Source organism: Populus nigra, chromosome 9, assembly GCF_951802175.1.
Source record: "Populus nigra chromosome 9, ddPopNigr1.1, whole genome shotgun sequence".
In the NCBI taxonomy this organism is placed as follows: Eukaryota; Viridiplantae; Streptophyta; class Magnoliopsida; order Malpighiales; family Salicaceae; genus Populus; species Populus nigra.
Genome location: NC_084860.1, coordinates 928,738 through 944,180, shown reverse-complemented (window position 1 = coordinate 944,180; position 15,443 = coordinate 928,738). Strand labels below are relative to the sequence as shown.

At 33.3% G+C, this 15,443-nt stretch overlaps 1 protein-coding gene and 1 long non-coding RNA gene across 4 annotated transcripts; both read left to right on the top strand.

Moving 5' to 3' along the window:
* Window positions 1–4,222: 4,222 nt before the first annotated feature.
* On the top strand, window positions 4,223–9,570 carry LOC133702951 (homeobox protein SBH1-like). The gene is made up of 4 exons (XM_062127298.1): window positions 4,223–5,567; window positions 5,958–6,201; window positions 8,389–8,633; window positions 9,159–9,570. The coding sequence occupies exons 1-4, from the start codon at window positions 5,142–5,144 to the stop codon at window positions 9,360–9,362; spliced, it is 1,119 nt and encodes a 372-aa protein (XP_061983282.1). The 5' UTR covers window positions 4,223–5,141; the 3' UTR covers window positions 9,363–9,570.
* Window positions 9,571–12,016: 2,446 nt separating this feature from the next.
* On the top strand, window positions 12,017–14,770 carry LOC133702570 (uncharacterized). Of its 3 annotated transcripts, none has more exons than XR_009843768.1 (5): window positions 12,017–12,227; window positions 12,330–12,668; window positions 13,528–13,677; window positions 13,969–14,076; window positions 14,184–14,770. It is a non-coding gene; the product is annotated as an uncharacterized LOC133702570 (long non-coding RNA). The 3 variants fall into 3 exon arrangements; XR_009843769.1 differs by lacking the exon at window positions 13,528–13,677 and having other exon boundaries at window positions 12,019–12,227; window positions 12,330–12,391; window positions 12,549–12,668; XR_009843767.1 differs by lacking the exon at window positions 13,528–13,677.
* The last annotated feature ends 673 nt before the right edge of the window (window positions 14,771–15,443 follow it).

The following is a 15,443-nucleotide window of genomic DNA, read 5'->3' as shown; positions in this document are numbered from 1 at the left end:
CTTTTATATTCATCTCCCCGTAACACCTGAATAGAAAATATTTTTCACGTCCAAACCCTAGAGAATATGATTCCCCTAATTTTAAAAGAAATTCACTTTCTGAAAAGGGGGATTTAGGGCCATGTGAAACGTCAATTTTGTGGAATTCGAAGGTATTTTTGCATGCTAATCGAGATGAGATCACATCTCTTTTACACCTTTATACTAATTTGATACTTCCAGGAGAATAAAATTTCTTGAGCATGGCTTCGAGATTTGAATACCGAGGGGCAACAAGCAGGACACAAATCCTGAACTCATTGAGGTTATATTATAGATATTCCATCACTTCTATTTTGTATGTTCACTTCTGAATATTTCCATGTATTACAAAATATCATTTATTGTTTTGTCGGTTGTTTGTATTTTAAAAACCATCCCCTTTATTACAGAAGATATTGTCTTGTCGGTGGTTTATCGAGGGGCACATCTCCAATTAAAATTAAAACTTGTTTGTTTGCTAGAAAATAAATTATTTTATGATATTTGATAGTGTAATAAAAAATAAATTGAAAAATACTTTTTAGTATTTAATTATGTCATAAAAAATAAGCTGAAAAATAACTTATTAATATTTTATTTTTCTCAGTTTATTAAAATAACAAGGAACAAATTTTACAAATTAAAAAGTTGAATGACAATGAAATTTTAAAAAAATATAATTTCATAAATTATCTCAAATAAAATAAATAATGATCAAAATAATAGAAATCAAAGCTAAAAAAAATAAAAGATGAAGAAATTAAAATAATAATAATAATAATTAAAATTTCACAAATTATTTCAAATAAAATAAGTAACAATCAAAAGAACGAGGACGAATTTAATACATAAAAAATTTCAATAAAAAAATGATAAGGGAAAAACAAATAACAGTTATAAAAATGAGTACCAAAATTAATATAAAAATTAATTTTTAAGAGATGAAATTGAAAAATAAATATTCAAAACAAAAAATATATAGCAATTAAAAGTTTGATGATCAAATTTGATATAATCAGCAAATAATATGACATTTTTAATTTTTTCACAACTTCTAAAAAATGTTTTTCACCCAAATTTTTCACGAAAACACTTTTCTAGAAATCAAGCCAAATTTTTTTTTGACTGAAAAGTATTTTTTATTTACCAACTTTTTTAATAACAAATATATATAGAAAAATTTTAAAAATAACTTTTCAGAAAATAAATTTCAAAAAACAAATATGACCTTAGATAGTGTAAAATGATCAAACTAATGAAGAGGTCTTTAGAATTTGATTCCATCACTGAATCGCATTCGAATAATTAGAAGATTACCTATTTTAACTGGTGACGGTCCCAAAAGCTTCTAAATTAGACCTAGAAGGTTTTGTTTTGGCTTTTTTTTTTGTTTTTTAGTTTTGTGGTTTATTTATATTTTTTATTACCTTTTCTTTTATTTTGTATTTTCTAGTTTATTCAGGTTGATTTTTAAATTTATTAAAGAAATTATAAACTTTATAGAGGGACTCACTATTTTGACATAAAATATTTAATAAAAAAATCTGAATCATATTTATTTATATGGAGAGCCTTTTCGTTTGAACTCTATGTTCTCGTACTTGCTTAATTTCTTGTGTTATTTTCATGCATGTCACAAAAATATAATATAAATTTGTTTAGTAGGGATCTAAAAATCAAAAAACTACTTGGTAAAGAAAATTACTAGATGTCACATGTCAAATTAATGCATCATATAATTTCACTAAAGGACATAAAAAAATACACTAAATTATTAAAACACTATAGCAATTCAAATAACTCAAAAATGTTATTCCATTTTACTTTTTTTTTATAGTCATCGAGAGTATATTGAGAAGGCCATAAAGCGAATAGCCAAAAAGAAATACAAGCGATATAAAAAAGAAAAAAGAAAGAAAAAAACTGATCTACAACAAACAACAAGAAGACTACCTAAGATTTCTTATTACACCATAATTTGATGTCATTAGAAGATCTTAAGAGGTCATTTCCTGTATAATTGAAGTTTGAATCTTGAGTATGCAACCAAATAGCAACCCGATGAAGGATGGTGGAGAAACAATCAAACAAGTTTATAATTCCCTCCTCAAAAACAATTTTGTTCCTCAGCAACCATATACTCTAAATAGTACTACTTGAAATTAATTTCCAAGCTGATATTTGGAATTTGCCATGAACCATTTCAGTTTTATTCTGTTTTACTCATCGTATTTTTTTCAATTGCAATCTTTCATGACTGAATCAATGACCAGTTTCTTAAAACTTGTTAAGGCAAAAGATGACCAATTTGTAAAACAAGTAAAAATCTCATGGTCAATCTCAAATTCGTTATAAAATAGATATATTTAGTTTATATACTTTGTTTTTTCTTACTTTATAATCTATTTAGTTTTTGCAATTTTTATTTGGTAAAAAAATTTCGTTCTTATAACATTTCAATTCACGAGTTTTATAAATAAAAGAGAAAGTCACTTAAAATTAACAAATGATAGAGAAAAATGACAAATGATTACTTTTCAATGATAAAACATGTCATTCTTGGTATTAACAAGTCCATTTTGACGAGAAAAGTTTGATGATGGTGGGCATTTTTCTATAAACATGTATAGAAAAGAAGATCGAGCTCCACTTAAATTTTTTTATTTAGTTGATTTTTATTTTTTGAGTTATTTTAGAGTCATTAAGTGGTCTATGAAGATTTTTAAAATGTTTTTTAGATGTTTTCGAGTCACGATTACTAGAACAATAAGTTTTTAGGTTTTAAAACTTGAATCTTATTTATTTTTTCTGATCAATATAGATAATTAAGAAACATAACAACATGCGATATGTCGCATGCTATTGGTAGGTTAAATAGGGCCGACTTGAGTAATTTTTTTAATTGATTTTTTTAATTTCACCATTAAACATTAGGTTTATTGATAATTAAGTTTTTAAATTTATTTTAATTTATTTTGTATGATGTTAATGTAGTCTCATAATCTAACATGTAAATTTAGAGGTTAAACTAAATTGATATAATATGTTTTGTCTTGATATTTATATAAAACAAATTTCACATTGAATATTTATTTTAAGTCAAGTTATATTATCATCAATCTGGGATGTTTTTAGATTTACAGAGTTGATATGGTTTGTCCCCGCAATCATGGGTTTTATAAAAATAAAAACAAATTGTTATTAGCCACAACAATTGGCCACCAAAATAAAATAAATGAAAGCATTTCAAATAAATTAATGACACTTGGTGTTAAACACTTACAAGTATATCTATCTTCTATTTACACTAAAAAATGTAGCTTTTCACTTTAATATTTAATTAGTACTAACAACTTTTTTTTATTTATAAGTTCATATATTTCTCAATTTACTATACAAAACATAAACATCATCTTTTAGTTTCCAAGTTAAAAAGAAAATCATGTTAAGAATCAAGTCTCTTGTGACTTATTTTAGTTTGTTTTCTATAATGTTTATTGTGATTTTAAACAAATATTTCAATATTGAGTTGATGCTTGATTTTTTAAATTAATTTTTTATTATATAATTAAATAAAAAATAATTTTATAAAAACATAAAGTTTTTAAACCTAGTAGATTTTAAGATCCAAATCATTGTTTTGAAGAGTTAATTTAGTTTGATTAAATTATTATTATTTTTAAAATTAAAAAATTATATTATATTTTTACTGTTAGTTTTCTTTATACATTATAAAAATTGTTCAAGGCACATTGATTTGAGTCATGAGGCAGATAAAAAACCATAATTTGGATATAACATAACCTAATTTTTTTATTTATTTATGTTGAAAGAACTTTATCCGACGCAACGTACGTAGCGTGGATTAGTTCACCAACAAAGACTTTTAGCTAGCATATATTTATTTTTATCATCAAGATTTATTCTTCACAAGAGATTTGTGAAAAAATAACATAGCATGATGAGTTGGAGAGGGGTGGCATTGAAGAGCTCGAAGCCCACCGAAACAACAAGAAGGACAAGTGTGGCCACTGTCACAGCAAAAAACGAAAGATGAACAAGAAGAAGGGGAGAGGGTTGGTGGGCATAACACTGGGAGTTTTAAGGCCCTAGGGTTAAGGTTAAGGTGGAGAAGAGGACAGCATATAAGTTAGGGAGAATATTAATGGACAAATTGCTATCAAACCCCCGCATTAAATATTAGAGATGAAAGGAAGAAAGAAACTGTAGTGTACTCTACAGATACTGTATGTGAGTGAGAGAGAGAGAGAGAGAGAGAGAGAGAGGAGAGACTTGTGTAGGGTTATATTGATAACCGTGCCCCATCAAAACCTCCATTTTACACCACAAAGAGACTAGAGGCGGATTTCTTTCGTGGCTGGTTTCTCATATTTCCTCGATTTGATCGTTCATATTTTTCTTTCTTCGCAACTTTGGCTTTCTCTCTCTCTTTTTTCTTCTTTGCCAGTAATGGCAGTGGCAGTGCAAGAAAAGAGGGAGGTAGAGACTTGAGTTTTCATTGGGAAGGTAAAGTTTTGGAACAGTCCCTCAAAGATAACCCAAATATTTCCTTTCATTTTACCATCTATCAACCCACCGCCACATCTGCTGCTGCGGCTTCTCTCTCTCTCTCTCGCGTGCACTCTGCTATTACCCCTTTCTTTTTAAAGACCAGAAACTCACTCGCTCCCTCACTCATTTTCCAAAGGAAATCTGTGCAGTCTTTTTTGGCAGACAGAGACTCTTATCTCGCTTGCCAAGATAGCACCAAACCCTCTTACCAACATATAACAAGATACTGACTCTTTTGCTACTTCTATCTACACTATCACTATTTAGGATTTCTCTGAAAAAGTCTGTTCTTTGAAGCATAAATCCCGGGAGAGCACTGCACAATACTAATACTACACCCCACTTTTCGAGCAAAGAAAATACAAGGTTTTGCATAGGTAGGTGGGAAGAAAAAGAGAGAAGAAGAGAGAGAGGGGGGGGGGGATGGGGTTAAAATTTGTAGTACTACTACTAATACTTCACTAGTAGCTACCAAGTTGCAAAGCACACAAGTGAACAACTAAGAAAAAGATAAGATAGTGAGAGAGAGAGAGAGAGAGAGAGAGATAATGGAGGGTGGTGGTGGTGATGGTGGTTCAAGTACCACTTCATGTATGATGGCTTTTGGAGACAACAGTAATGGACTATGCCCTATGATGATGATGACGCCTCTCATGTCTTCTTCGTCTTCTGCTCATCATCAGCATCCTCATCATCATCATCGGGCTAATGAGGGCGATTCGTCAATATCAAATACCTTATTCCTTCCTCTACCTCCTACAAACAATCAAGGCCATAACCGTATCCATAGTAATGCTAGTGGCTCTTCTTCTATGATTATTGACGATCACAACCGCAACCACAACAACACTGTCACTGCTACTGGGTGTTATTTCATGGATAACAATGATGGTAGTAGTTCTTCTGTTAAGGCCAAAATTATGGCTCATCCTCACTACCATCGTCTCCTTGCTGCCTATGCTAATTGTCAAAAGGTGAAGAACGAAGCTGAATTTCCAGTCTCTGTAACCCTATTAACTAAACACCCCAAACCCATATATCTGTGTTTCTTCCTGCTCTCATGCATGTCTAGTAGCAACACTCTTTCTCTTGTGGAAGTAGACTAACTCAGTTATCCTCAAATTTATCCAAAAGTTCTTGTAATTATGGATCTAAGAAGTAAACATCTCCCAATTCCTGAACTCTTTCGGGGTTCATTTGATGCATCCAAGAAAAATTCTGTTGCAAAGAAAGTGAGAGGTCAAACCCTTTTAAGCAAATACACATGATAGAGACATGAGCTTAATTAGTTCTCCTCTTTCCTTCCTTCCCCTTTCATTCATGGGATATATATATATATCTCACACATGTCAGTATTTCTTCAGGTTGGAGCACCACCTGAAGTGGTGGCTAGGCTAGAAGAAGCTTGCGCATCGGCTGCTTCTATTGCCCCCGCTAACACAGGCTGCATCGGTGAAGATCCAGCCCTTGACCAATTCATGGAGGCTTACTGTGAGATGCTGACCAAGTATGAGCAAGAGCTCTCTAAACCCTTAAAGGAAGCCATGCTTTTTCTTCAGAGGGTTGAGTGTCAATTCAAAGCTCTCACTCTTTCCTCTCCAATTTCTGGTGATCATAACCTCTCCCTCTACCCCCACCCCCTCCCCTCTTTTTCTTTCCTTCTCTCGGTGTGTTAAGGTCTTTTGAGCTCCAAATTAAAATATTTTTACTTGTTTATTACTGTTGATTTGATTCTTTATTAAAATACTAATAGGACTTCATGCATGTGTTTGTTTCCAAGAAGGATTAATTGACAACATCGAAGAGCTTGTTTCCCAAAGTGGGTGCTGTTATATTTATTTCCCTGGCATGTACATTTTTTTTTCTTCCCTAGATGGAACTGTTTGAGGTGATAGGGTATCCATAGAGAAGACGGTCTTTCTTGCCGAACATCGATGGGGTGGTAGGGTTAATGTTCTCTGATTTGATTCTCTTCTCGGTGCTTGTGTATTTTGTTTTGTTTTTCTTCAATTCCACTTCCTGTATTGGTAGATATTGACCCATTTATTTCCAATCAATATTGTACTAGTACTGTTGTTGATGTTGTTGAAAGCTAGGTTCTTAAAATTTATATGCGTTTTTGCCATACAATTGTAAGTACTTTTGGAGATTGCTAGTTTAATATCTGGCTGCTAGAGTCTCGATTGCATAGAAGATTCTTCGTAGAAAGCAACTCGTACATCTCGCTGATAAGATGGCAATTGCAGGGCTTGAATGTTTAAAGTTTTGAAAATACATGAGATACACTAGTGATCATATTTTAGCGAGTTGAGGGATGATATTGTTCATATTTTTAGGGTTCCTTTGGAATTTTAGTGTTCAGATTATGGATCACGAGCTTGAAACTTTTAAGGATGACGGAAACATGGATGGGGGTAATGCGATTAGAGGTGGATGATTTGTGATATGTGAAGGAGATCTGCATCCATTGTGAAAGGACCTTTTCACTAATGGTTGTGTATTTTATGGAAATCAGAACAGCTTGTAGTGTCTTTCTTTTGTTATTTTGACAGCAAAGCACTAGTATTGCTAGAATTGGAGTAGGTTCTCCCATTTGATACGTAAATCACAATACATGTCAAGGGACTAAATTTGATTCACAATCTTTCATTTATTTCTGTAGTGATAACCGTGTATTTAAGGGACGATGTCTCTCCCTCTTGAAAGATTTCTGTAATACAACTAACAATTTCTTTGCTAAATTAGAGTTATATGAAGCTGTGAGAGCTTATTTCCAACCTTATTATAAGGTAATTGTCTTCTTATAATGAGTGTTGTGCGTTAAATGTTGCATCTAGGTAGAATTTCTTGATCTATCTGGTTCTGCATGGACAGTAATGCAGTCCTCTATGGATTAAGATGTATGCATATATTCTTCTTACTTTGTTGGCTTCGGAGCAAGATATACTGAGTCGGAAAACAAGCACTTGTAGGCCTTTAATGGACTTGGAAATCCATTTGTTGTAATTAAAATGCAATCCGTTTCATTTGCATCTCCTAAATATTAATGGACTTCATTCATGCTCACTAGTTACAGTGATACTGCCATGATTTCTTTAATTATAATGTAGGATCGAATGAGCGTGAACAAGGTGTAAGAGTTTCTGGATTGCTTTTCAATCTTAACAACGAAACCCTAATCTGCCTGATGAATTTTTCGAAGTCAGTACCATGATGAATTTCTTAGTGCTAGAACGGTGCAGAACTTGTATTCAGATTATCTCATCTTTTCCCTCTGCAAATATAGGGCAAATTCATAATGAGGTGGTATATGTTGAGTTTTGTCGATCTATTTTCATGAAGCCTTACTCATTGATGCAAGGATCTCTTTCGTTGTCTTAGTTTATTGCTATATATAGTATAGTTCACTCCAATACTTTTTGTATACCTTTTAGGTAAATGGTTGTTTGATTAGAGTTTTAAGGATGGTTCATCAGAATCAGATGTCATTCAATGTGTTACTGACTCTTTCATTGTAATTCATGAAAAAAGTAAGAAAGGATAGGAGCAGTAAATATATTTGAAGGACTAGCTTCCCTCTTTTTTAATGAAAATGGTGGAAGTTTAAATAATTGTATATTTCCATATGTAAGTGGTTATGGAGCAAGGTTTTTCTGTTGAAGCAGCAGTATGGGTGCTGCTTTACTGTCTTTCAATACACATTTACTACGAAAATATCATGCTAGTTGATGCAGTAACTTTTCATGGGACCTTTTAATGCGTTTTGGGATGCTAACTCATTTATGTTGTCTTCAGGTTGTGGTGATGGCAATGATAGGAATGTGTCATCTGAAGAAGAGGTTGATGTGAATAACAACTTCATAGATCCTCAAGCTGAAGATCAAGAACTGAAGGGTCAGCTACTTCGCAGGTACAGTGGATATTTAGGCAGTCTCAAGCAGGAGTTCATGAAAAAGAGAAAGAAAGGGAAGTTACCGAAAGAAGCCAGGCAACAGCTGCTGGATTGGTGGAGCAGGCATTACAAATGGCCATATCCATCGGTATGTATGTTTTTTATCATCTAACTTCGTCAATGCCATTCCTTGTTGAGCCTTAGTGTAAGAATTAGAAGCCGGGGAAGCATTTATGACCCTCTTCATGTCATAGCACCGTAAAAGCTAATTTTTCTCCTCTCCTTTCTCTCATCATTTGCTTCTGTTTCATGCGACAAGTGGTTCGTGAAGACTTTTACTGGATCTAAATGAACCCTTGTTTGCTTCCCCTCGGTTAATTACCTCTTGGTTTAGATTTCCTTGTTTTCTCAAAGCTGTTTTTGGTGTCTGCTGGATGATTCTCAAACCTTCTCTCACAAATTTGTTTGTGCCGAGTGGAATTTTATTTAAAGTTAAAACTACAAGTAATTCAACTCTTGTTCGGAGATTGCATTATGTTTGACAATTGTTTATGTATATTTTTGTTCATAGATATTTTAGTTGTTTTATTGCATTATGTTTGACAATTGTTTATGTATATTTTTGTTCATAGATATTTTAGTTGTTTTATTCGTTGAAACATTGCGTCAACAGGAGTCGCAGAAGCTGGCCCTTGCTGAATCCACTGGTCTGGATCAGAAGCAAATAAACAACTGGTTCATTAACCAAAGGAAACGACACTGGAAACCATCGGAAGACATGCAGTTTGTGGTGATGGATGCCGGCCATCCTCATTACTACATGGATAATGTTTTGGGCAATCCTTTTCCAATGGACATCTCTCCCACAATGCTTTGAAGATCATGCATGATACATGGTTGATCTTTACTGCTGGAATGCAAGTGAATGCAAGTGAAATTCTTAATACGCTTGCCCCATTTGACATGCAAATTATATATGTTGTGTACTTTTTATGCATCCAGAGGCTATCTAATGTAGTTGAATGTTGTGAAACCAGCCCGTCTCTTAATTATATACATATATAGTATAGTAATGCTGTTCTCAAGTGCTGTTTATAGATGGGTGTGGTCAAACCGGTGCCTGGTTCCTGCTAGGTCAAGACTCTCAGGGCATGAAGAAATGTCAATTTTTTACTGGGGGCTCCTTGCATGAATCATAACCCGCTTAAGCCTGTTTTGGAGCCATGGATATCAAATTGAAGCTTACGGGTTTCTACGCTTGTCATCGGTGCATGGCTCCATTTCCCGTTTACACTTGACTCTTTTTTGGCTGAAATGAAATTCTTGCTCATGCGATAGTTCATGTCCTATTTATGAAGTTTTCATGTCAGTCTTTTTTGTTTCGAGTGTTGATCATCATGTTATGTATCTGCTTTTGCATGTCCTTGTGGAAGTCTTGAAACTTCCTGTGGGTGAGTTCGATAACAGACTCGTATTTACTTTCGACAATTTTGGGATCTAGTCTTGAAAAAGGGGGCCATATCTGGTGACTTGGTAGGGGGTCCGGACCAGGCTTTGAAGGGTTAACTTGCAGGGCTAGATCTAGTTTAATGGCTACATCTGTCACAATGTATATAGGGGCATGAGAATTTACTAGATTCTCATTTGATAATGCACAAGCAATGTATCATTCCTGCTACAGCCACAGCACTCGTAAGATGGTTAATTTGGATTTTGAACTTGGGATTTTTTATGGGAATTTTACGAGTTAGAATATCTGTTAAAAGGAAACAAGATTGAGAAGTAAAATTTTTAGAATGTAAGTCATGTAATTTTATAACTGGAAAGAATTTAAATCTCATGTAATTTTAATTTATTGCAATATTACTCTTATTAATCCATTACAAGCTCTATAATAATCTAATCGATTCTTCATGCCTGTTGACTTCTACAACTATAATTATTGGCTTTGGTATAGGTTTTTTATTTTTAATAATCAACTTTATATTTGAATATTTTGTGTAGTACTGAAAGGGTTACAGAAATTGAGGTATACTTGTTTTTGGGGTTTGGATGGTGAGAAATTAGGAATTATTTTATTTTTATGAGTGTTGATCATTGATCGAATGTTCTGATATTACGAAATAAAAAAAATATAAAATAGAAAAAAGTAGAATTATAAAGAGAAATTTCCTCGTGTATATTAAATTGTGTTGATGGTCCAATTATATACAATAATTAAAAAATATTCTAACTAACTTATTCTATACAATATCAATATTACAGAGACAACAAATAACAAAGTAACAAAATTCAGGTAACCATGTCATTTTTTTTTTCATTTAGTGGTGTGGTGATGATTCATCATTTAATAATTAATTTTATATCTTTTTAGAAAAATTAATTTGAATATTTTGTATAGTACTGAAAAGACTTTTATGTATACATCCAGCTATTTAGAAATTCTTTTCATCTGTATGATATACTTGCTTTCTTTGATTTGTAATTGTTTTGAAAGAAAGTGGATTTTCTTCCCTTCTCTTAGATGCTCTACCAATACATTTGTTAAATCCATAATTTCATCTTATAATACTTAAAAAGTAACTGCAGAAATCATAATAAAACTTAACTTTAAATTTTCCTCCAATACCTCATTTACAAATACTATATATCTAGTACCTATAATAGCATAATATTTTTCATAACCTAGATAAAATAACTTCACTGCTAACATTTCTTCTTGAAGAACAAAAATATTATTTATATTGATGGCAAACAAGGTATGAATAGATCAATATCATGCTTGCTAACACTTTATTATCATGCATACTCAAGTATTATCATCTAAATATCATGAAATAATGCATCATACGATTTGACTGAAAATGCTTTATGCGTTCTTATTGTAATTCTCCATTTGAAAAAAAAGAAACCCATAAGGAAACTTCTATTTGAAAAAAGATGCTTCTATTAAATTGAAAATGGATGATTTTTTTGATCCATTTGAAAATTACAAGCTAATTTTTGAATGAAGGGTTATTTTTTTCACTACCATGCATATTCTCTAGTTATAAAACGTGGGCTGATCTAAGAGGTGGGTTGTATCCAGGTTGATTTGTAACCTGATTTTTTAAGATTAGTTGATTTTTTTTGTCAAAACAATATTGTTTTGATCATTGTTTTTTTATATTAATTCGAGTTAATTTTTTTGATTTGGAATCTAGACCTTTTCATGAGTGAATTTAATTATTAGGTTTTAAAACCATCATATATTCTTTACCTAATGGGACCTTAAATAATTTTTTTTTTACAAAAAACAGCATATGTTTCGTTTTTGAAAGCAGCCCATAATTCTCAAAGCCTTCTTGTCAAGAGAGGAGTGGCCCATTAAACTTCCCACGAATCCCCGTTTTAAAACTATGATATATTCTTTACCTAATGGGACCTCAAATAAAAAAAAAATAAATATGTTGGCATATGTTTTGTTTTTGAAGGCAGCCCATAATTCTCATAGGCTTCTTGTCAAGAGAGGAGTGGCCCATTAAACTTCCCACGAAATCCCATGGGAAGAAAGCTTTGAGTAATAGATGAACAAGTGAAGTGGCATTGGCTTGCTTGGATCAGTGGAGTTGTGCTTCTAGGTAGTTAGAGTTATGAATGTCGATTTCAAGAAGGATTTTGCGTTCTTTTGGATACTTCTCTCGGCTTGGTCGCTGTGGTGATTCTTCAAGTCTCACTAGTCAATCATTTCGAGCTTCTCACGGTAAAGGAACTTGCTTTCCTGGATTTTTTCTGTGTTTTTTTTTTTTTAGATTTTTAGCTTTTTAGCTTTTTTTTTAAAATTTTGTTACCTTTGTTGTAACAGATTTGTATGGACATTTTTCTGGGGATTGTTTATTTTCTGCAGAATCTTGTAGCTTTATCAAGGTTTGTACTCATTGTTTCTAAATTTTTTCCTTCTTCGCCCACATCAAATTCTGAACCTGGAGGATGTCGCTTATTTATGTGCAGCTTGTCAAACTCGTTTTGGATTTGCATCGACTGGTAAACTCATGAACTGATGGTATTGCATGTTTTAATGTAGGGTGGGGGCTCTTCCCTTGCTTATGGAAGGGTTTCGACGTCCAACCTGAATCTACTGATGGATTGTTTCCTTCTGATTTATTATGTGCAAAGAATGTGGTAACGCCACAATGTGAGATAGGTACGGACTATGAAGAGAGTTTAAATTTCACTTGTATGGCAATGCAGTGATATGCTGTGCACTTGTTTTGCATTTCTCCACATTTAGTTCAATGGAGTCCTCCCTGTGGTATTAAATGATAAAAGGGTGATTGGGATTGGAACATTTATTTTTTTAACTTGCTGCTGAACAGAGACTCTCGAATCAGCAACTTAATATGGTTCTGGTTTCAACTCTTTTGGTGTGGTTACACAATATTATCAAATCCTGGTCATGTAGTTGGTCTGGTTGTACAATTATCTAGCTATTTTTCTAGATTGATCTTTTAGTTGGATGTTTCTTGATTAAATGAGAAAAAAAACCAAGGAAAAGGTAGGTAGAATAGTTTTGACCTGAGTTCTTAAACAGTTTTATCTTACTTCAGATTTTTATTAATGATTACCACTTCTCCCCCCATCAAATTTATAAGGAAGAGGAAAAAGAAAAAAAATCACATGCTGAAGGGGATTCTAACTCTTTTGCAATATTTTTTTCCCTTCTGCCAATTCACCTATTTTTGCATGTTATGTGTCCTCCATGATGTTTAATCTCTTCCATGGAACATGCAATATCATGTGAATACAATCCAATAAAAGTTCACTTTTCTTACTGGTTGACGCTGCATCGTGAGTTTTGACTCTTGGGAGTGATTTAAATACAGTTTTAGTTATGTTCTTTCCTTTTGCATATATAAAATTGTGAGAATGAGATTTATCTTATTGGGCTTATTGGTTCACTGCATAAGTTTTAATAGCTCTGAATTTAATTGTCTTCATCTTTTTTTTTTAAAAAAAAATAATTACAATTAGGCATATTATATTAACATGATGTTTTGATACAGGACTTTATCAGGACCTTGTAATTCCAGCGACAAATTTTCATAACTAGTACAAGGGCTTAATGGTTTTTGGCTGGTGATGTTTTTGATTTCCCTATCAGGAATGATATTATTCACTGTGTCGTGTGATGGCAGCTTGCAAAACAACAATAGGTAGTCTCAAACCACCATGCTTAAATCTTCAAAGAAATTAATGGATTATGACAAATGTAGAACTCTCTTCCTAATCATATCATTGATAAAACCTGTTGGGTTTGTTTTTATGAAAATCTGTCTGATGACTTGCTAGTTCTTATCTTGCTATGTGTCATGGACCGTGACAAGTATTTTGTTCCTAATTGGATCAACTTTCATGTTCTTAAAAAAATCTGCTACCTGCACGTTAAGCTTTCCTCTTTATAAAGTGGAGGCCTCTTATACTGGTATCAATTGATTTGTCGACAGGAAGCACATTCAACTAAAACAGTCAGTGAGGTTAGTGGGACTGGAAGAAAGCCATATAGACAAAAGGGCACTGGCCGAGCAAGGTATGGAACGTTGTGTTGGCCCCAGGTAAAGAGCCTCTTTCACCCTTGTTGATCTTTGTTTTATTTGAGTGTCAATGCTTCTTTAACTTGAAGATTAGTTAGGTGGGCCTAACATTAATGTTTGGATCACAGTTTAGAGGTGGTGCTGTTATGCATGGTCCTAAACCACAAAGTCATGCTATTGAATTAAACAAGAAGGTGAGGCGTTTGGGGTTGAAGATTGCTTTGTCAGCTCGTGCAGCAGAAGGAAAGCCATGTCTCTCTGTCTCTGCGTCTTTGATTTTTGCACACTCCAATGAAACGATGAAGCGCATGCGATTTAGTTTGCACTGTAAGCTCTGTTCCATGAGGAATCCTTTTTTACCTTTCACAGGAGAACAGCCAACCAAAATAATTCATTTCTTTGCTGTTTTTGTTATAAGATTCAAATACGTGGCCAAGATGTTCATTCCATGCATGCTAGTTTTGTCTTCGAGCTAGGAATTTTTACAGTTGAATTTTGGTGGGGTAGTTAAAACCTAGGCATGGCTTTTTTTGTTGTTTTGAACATGGCTTAGCTTTTGCAAATTGTGCATCGGTAATTGAAGAGGTTATTAGGGTTGCGATTTTATTTTCTCATAATAGAAGATTTTATTTCCTCGGAGATGAAAATTGTTAATACTGAGAAAACATGTAAATATACAAAAAGTTACTTTAAAATTATTTATTTTATATTTCTGTCTCTTCTCTGTCTGTATTTTTTGGTTTTGTAACACCAAAAAAACAGCCTAATGTACTCAATGTGCCTCAGGACAAGCCATTCGATGATTAATATTTCTGAGATATGCATTTCAAGATGAAATTTGGCATTGACGCTGTGAAATTTGTTGAGGTTGAATTGATACTCAATGCCACATGGAATCCCACTCAGGATTATGCGTGTTGCTAAAGCTATAAGCTTGGCAACATAATGACCGTTGTCAGGTCAAGAACACAAGGCTTAAGAGTTGGTGCACTTTAGGGCCTAGCTAGTTGCTGTGGTCAATCGTGTGATTTGTTCCGTTTCTGTTTCGGGTTTGACTCTTTATGTGCATGCCTGTCATCCCCGCGGTGCCTAACCTGTCCCTGGGCTTGCAGGATATCCAGTGAGCCATGAGGAATAATCATGGTGCGTGCAAGCTGGCCTAAACACTCCACATAAATAAAAAAAAAAAAAGTTGGTAGGTCAGCATCACATCGTAAATTGTGGGCGTTTTGATTTGGACATATCATACATGTTGAGAATGCGTAAGGATCAATGTCCTCCAATGGCCTAAGTTCACTCTTATGGGTCGCTTCTCATGCCAGGACAAGATGCCCTGAAAACTTTTGAAAATTCTATCATCAAGTCAAGATGGGTCTGACTATTCCGTA